Genomic DNA, 5958 nt, shown 5'->3' on the forward strand with positions numbered 1-5958 from the left:
TGACTTGACCTTCACGTCGTTCGCTGCAGCGCGTACGTAGCCGGCCAGGCACGTTTTTGGGTAGCGTCAAGATTACCGCTTGGATTTTAAAACATTCATAATCTTTGAACTATTAATCCAATTGATCTAAAACTTGTCAGAAAACTTCTTTGAACCTTAATGAACAACTTTCTCACTGAAAGCTTTCCGTAGCTTAAAATTCGTTCGCTAAACGAGGCGCTTGAAGGTTAAAATTCATAATTTTTGCATTGCCTCAAAAAAAAATTAATAAGTTTTTTGTTTATTACAATATTCTCGTTTTTCTTTCTTTGATAGTTTCAGAAGACTTAAACACGTACTTTGTATTAGGGAAATCAGGAAATGATGAAAATTGGCTCAATTAGCCCGAGTTGAAGTGAAAAAAGATTGGAATTTTTCGTTTTCAAAAAATCCACTTTTTACCAATTATCTCAAAAACTACAAAACCTATAAATTTTGGAAAGAGGAAAAAAAGATGCGCCTCAACAGACGAATTTATATGCAAGCAGTCGCAACCCAAATCGCTAATTCCTAATCACTTTTTTTTAAATAAGTGATGCAAAAGAAAATTGACTCTATGTCTATATACGTATGTCAAATCAAGTGGCTGAAAACGGATGAATCTTATGCAAATCGAAAGTTTTTTACAAATCTTCACCAAATTTGGAACACATATCATTTGGACGGCACAAACGTAGTTTTTCACTAACCGGGAGCAAATTTTTCACGCATTTTCTTTGGGCCCGCGCATAGATAATAGGAGAATTTTGTGGGGAAATTAAATGGGGGGGGGGGGCAGTTTTTGATATATACTATATAGATTAAAAATTTCTGAAGTCTTTTTACAGATTTATTGGATTCAATGCCTGGGGCATAATTTTTATAATTAAATACAATGAACATTTTCTGTATTTAAGCTCATATTTCTGTTTTACGTTCTCAGTTTTTTAAAAGTTTAGTTTAAATTTCACTGCAGTCTTCGCATTTTTCAAAACCAAATTCAGTGAGTTTAATACGAGTTTTATGATTTAAACTTCGAAAACGCCTTTTTCATTTGATTTTTTTTAGTTTTTAATTCTTTTTTTTTTGCATTTAGAGTTTTCCTTAAGCTGTGTACAAATTTCAAAAGTTATTTGGAATTTTCAAAAACTGAATTGGACAACTTAAATACAATTTTTACAATAAAAATTCGAAAAATACAGTTTCGATGTTTTGTATTCATTTTTTTTATCTCTATTTTGCTTGGCAAGAGTTTTTTCAAGTTTACTTCAAACTTCACTATCGACTTTCCATTTTTCAAATCTAAATTCTACGATGAGTTATTAAAATTGTATATTAATTTCATTCCAGTATTATGCAATATACAACTTTTCTGGCATTTCCGTTTGTTCTCGATGCATAGTATTAATGACAGCGGGCTTTACGCGGCCTATAAGTAAGCTTCTGCGAGCATTAAATACACTTTAGCAAGCACTTGTGAAACATTGAATATTTGTTTGAAATCTCGCTACGTGCTCGCTCAGTACTCTAAAATCATCGGCCAAACTCGGTTTCACAGTGCACGGAAGAGGTTTTAGGATATCGCGAAAGCCTCTTTAATGCTCGCGGAAGCCTACTTATTTCCGAATTCGCAATTTTCGAGGAAAAACGAGGACTGAAAAGCTCTCTCCAACCTCGCGCAGAACTCTATTTTTCGTGACAGAGCATAGAGGGAGGAATGCCGAGTATTAGGATTTTGCCCCGGGTAGTCATAAATATAATTGTATAACTTATTGTTGCCGTTAAGTGGTTTTGATACTGTCTTAAAATTCATTTACTTATACCGTTCAAATGGTCCTTTTAATGCTAAATAGAAGAATTTTTCGTGTGACTACACAACGGTCTGGCGTGGCCAGGCCTCCACAAATGTACCCTTGGCGCCGCCTAGGCCCGCCAGGCCTCAACCACATCCTTTGATTTCCCGTAATTTAGTGGGACATGTATATTGTATAAAAGATGAAAAAAATTGTCAATTTCTCTATGTAATATATAATAAATTGTATAACACTGTTATACAATTTTTACGCAACCAATTCATAACTGTTATATGAAAGTTAAATTTAAGAAATACTTGTTTAATTTAAAGATAGCAAATTTTAAATTGTCGTAATCTATTTTCGTACAAAATACAGTGCCAAAATTTAAATCACATATTTATAAAGCGTTCCAAATCTTCAGAAAAAAAGTATCGAAATTATTTAAAAACGTTGAAATTTGAAGTTTTACCTGAAGCGCAATTGATTTAGAAAAAGTATTTAATTAATTTCGGATTATAATTTTATTTTAGCCCACATCAAAGATAAAAACAAATTCTTAATTATTTTTTTACGAAAGGTACGTCCTACTGGATTAGAAAAGTTAATAAACAAATAAAAACAGCATTAATATTGTTAATAATGTTGGCGAATTACAACATATTTTAAAATTTTAATAAACATTTCAGGGGTGAACTTTAGTCGTCATAAGGTTTGCCGAGGTCGTCCGAGTCGCTGATGTCGTTATCGATCCTGGTTTCAAGTTGGTCAGCACGTCGACGCGAAACTTTTTTAGTGCGAAGTCGAGTCTTGGAACAGCTCAAGGGTAATTTTGAGCTTTTGGCCGACTTTTGACCTTGATATTGTGAGGTGGCCCAGGCGAGGATGGCGGACCAGGAAGAATTGGATTATCATATAATGTTTCCGGAAGTTCCTGCGTCCCCAAAAGACGCGACGATCACCACTTCCTCGTCTGACGAACAGGACCGTCGCGATGACTTCGTCTTCGTTTACGAAGAGAACAAGCGACCGGTGGTCGTCCTCCTCGGCTGGGCCGGATGTCAAGACAAGTACCTAGCCAAATACAGCGCCATATATGAGGAAAAAAGGTTGTCTCTTTATCTCTATTTCATATTTATTTGCTATTTTTCATTGTGTATATTTTACATTTTCATGATTTTCATTTACTTTTTTCTAATCTGTGATAGTAGTTTTCAAAATTTGGATGTTTTCAAATTGCAGAGTATCATTTATGTAGATATTACCTATATGTTACATGATTGACATAGATGTTAAATGTATTTTAAATCATTGTTATTCGTATATTATATAACAGTTAAATAACATTAGCTTATCATCGTATTGCCAATGGGGGGGGGGGGGACATATGTTAAGGCGATTTGCAACGGAGGGATCGGGGTGACTTCACACCCTTTCCCCTATTCGCCTCTTTATCCCTTTTTAAAGAATTCCTATTTTTTCTCTGTTTTAAGAAAACTTACACTTTTACCCATTTTTTTTCGTTAAATGAGAACTGAATTAAAAACCTATTTTTCGCTGAAACTTAATTCTTTTTAATCGGAAAGCTTATTGTTATATTTTTGGTTTAGAATTCAAATTTTTTGCTTAAAAATTCGATTATGTGGCTGAAGATTCAACCACATATGTTGTTGAAAATTAATTTTTTTGGTTTGAAATTTATTTTTTTAACTGAAAAGGCGACTAATTCATTGTTTTCTGGAAATTGGTAATTTTTTAGTTGAAAACTTAAATACATACTGGGTTGAAAATTTAACTACTTCGTTAAAAATATTTGTTTTTGTTTAAGATTCACCTGTCTTGTTCAAAATTCCCTTCCTTTTTTGGTTAAAAACTAATTGCCTTAACTCAAAATTTAACTAATTTATTTTTGGCTGAAATTCGTTGAAAATGAATGTATTTCGTAGTAAATAAAACTTTTTTTTAGAAAATCAATCTTCTTGATTGGAAATTTAACTTCTATTTGAAACTTTGATAAAAATTAATTCTATCAGTTGAAGTTCCATCTTTATAGTTAACAATTACATTTTTTTGTTAAAAATTTTCCTTTTTTGGTTAAAAATTGATATTTTTTAGTTGAAAATTCAAATATCAAATAATTCTTTAAAAATTCTACTTTTGCTTGAAAATTTATTGTTTTCAGTTGAAAATTCAAATACGCGAAACCTTTTAATAGCCCTCCCTTATATATCCCTTCTGATAATTGACGCCGCGCCGCAGGTGGGTTTAATAGGAGCTGTGCGGGTAGCGGGAGTTTGCGGTTGTCACTCAAGCGAGCCCTTAGGCGTGAACGAACAAAAGCGGAGCGGGCTATAATGAGTTAGTACCCACCCACAGTCAGCCCTAACATCGGCGCTATAAAAGAGTTTCACTGTATTAAATTGATCATTGTGAATTGATCTTTTTTGGTTGAAAATTTTACTGCTTGGATGAAAGTTTAACTACATTGATAAATATTAATTTTATTGGTTGAAAAATAAACTATTTTATTAAAAATTCGTTTTTTGCGTCAAAGATTTAATCCTGAAAATATTTGATTTTAAATTTATGTATGCTGTAGTAAATTAATCTTTTTTGGTAATAATCTTGTTGATTGAAAATTCAACTACTTGGTGGAAAGTTGAACTACTTTGTAAAAATAACTTTCTGCATTGTCATTAGAGAAGGTATTATATTTTAATTCCTTATTAGACTGTTGTCAAATGTCATAACAAGCTTTGAATTAAAAAAAAAAGGAAAATTCTAACTTTTTACCCATTTCATGCAATTTCCCATCGACCATTTTTTGATGTGATAAATAATTTTCATTTTTATCGTGAAAAATGCAGTAAGACGATTGTTTTGCAAATTAGATCTTAACATTAGCTTTTAACTTTTTTTTCCTTCCAAGACACGTGATGAGAAATCATTCGGCAAGGCCGAAGGAGCTTTAAAAAAAAGAATTCACAATCACTAAATTTTAACTGTCAATGATTTGATTTTTAATTTTAAAAGTTGTGTGCAAAAATGTGGGGAAGTACAACTACCGAGCGCGTAGCTCGAGGTGAATATATTATCGAGCGCGCTCAAATCGGCGAGCCACGCGAGCAGCGCGCTAAGCGACTGTGCATGTTTGGTGTTTTATTTTAGGCAACTATTAAATCAAGTCAAAGAAAAAACATTTGACTTAAAAGTTAGGGGGGATATTCCTATTGGTATCGTCACGTCGGGGGGTTCAAGCTTTTTGTGGTGATTTGTGACGAAGAAGAGGAGGGGTAGAAAATGTTTTCAATGTTTTCATTCAATGTTTTCAAAGTAGCCTGACGTAATTTTGGAACGGGCACTAAATAGATGTTACGTAATAAATAAAATTCTCACTCTACTCCCGATTTAAGACAACCCGGTTTAGGGGATTCCTAGAACTGACGGACTCCACAGTTTCGTGACAAACAGTTCGAGGGCTGCACTCTCAACGCGTTAGTATCATCAGGTTGCTTCATAGTCCAAATCTAACATAAATGATTGAAGCGGCCCTATCTGTTTACGTATGGATTCCCCCGATTCAGGATTAAGGCCAAGGCAAGCCATGACTGAAAAATAGTCTTATATCGGGAGTTGAGTGTGTACGATTATTAAATAAATTCTATATGACTGTTGCATGTCGGTAATGTAAATGTTATATATTGATTATGCAGATTTATTTGACAATTTTTTTACAGTTGTATCACATTGCGTTACACGGCACCGGCGGATTGTTTATTTTTAAGGAGGGACAAAATGCCTTATATTGGAAAAAGATTAATTCAAGTAATAATGGACAAAAGTCTTGGAGAGCATCCTATTTTCTTCCACATATTCAGCAACGGAGGGGCCTTTCTTTATGAATATGTTAGTGTGGCAATGCAACGAGCTGGATCACCTTTTCAGGTATTTTTATAATTTTTAAAGTATAATTTCATATTCAAAAAAAAGTTCGATTATGTAATTTTCGTAAACTTTACATGACTAAAATATAACTTATTTAATTCTTAAATCTCGATTAAATAAATTTTGCATGCAGTGGTGTAGCCCGAAAAGAAAAAGTGGCCTGGTGGTACTTTCCATGAACTAAATCACCAGTTTGAGGGGG

The 5958-nt window shown here is 33.3% G+C and overlaps 1 protein-coding gene across 1 annotated transcript in view; it reads left to right on the forward strand.

Moving 5' to 3' along the window:
• The window catches only part of LOC117167524 (transmembrane protein 53), a 48301-nt gene that overhangs the window by 30587 nt on the left and 11756 nt on the right, over positions 1-5958 (forward strand). Inside the window, exons 2-3 of the mRNA XM_033352529.1 lie at positions 2501-2920; positions 5549-5756. Of these exons, the coding sequence (XP_033208420.1) occupies positions 2697-2920; positions 5549-5756 (432 nt within the window). The 5' untranslated portion in view covers positions 2501-2696. The remainder of the gene's footprint in view (positions 1-2500; positions 2921-5548; positions 5757-5958) is intronic.

Source organism: Belonocnema kinseyi, chromosome 1, assembly GCF_010883055.1.
Source record: "Belonocnema kinseyi isolate 2016_QV_RU_SX_M_011 chromosome 1, B_treatae_v1, whole genome shotgun sequence".
NCBI classification, from domain to species: Eukaryota; Metazoa; Arthropoda; class Insecta; order Hymenoptera; family Cynipidae; genus Belonocnema; species Belonocnema kinseyi.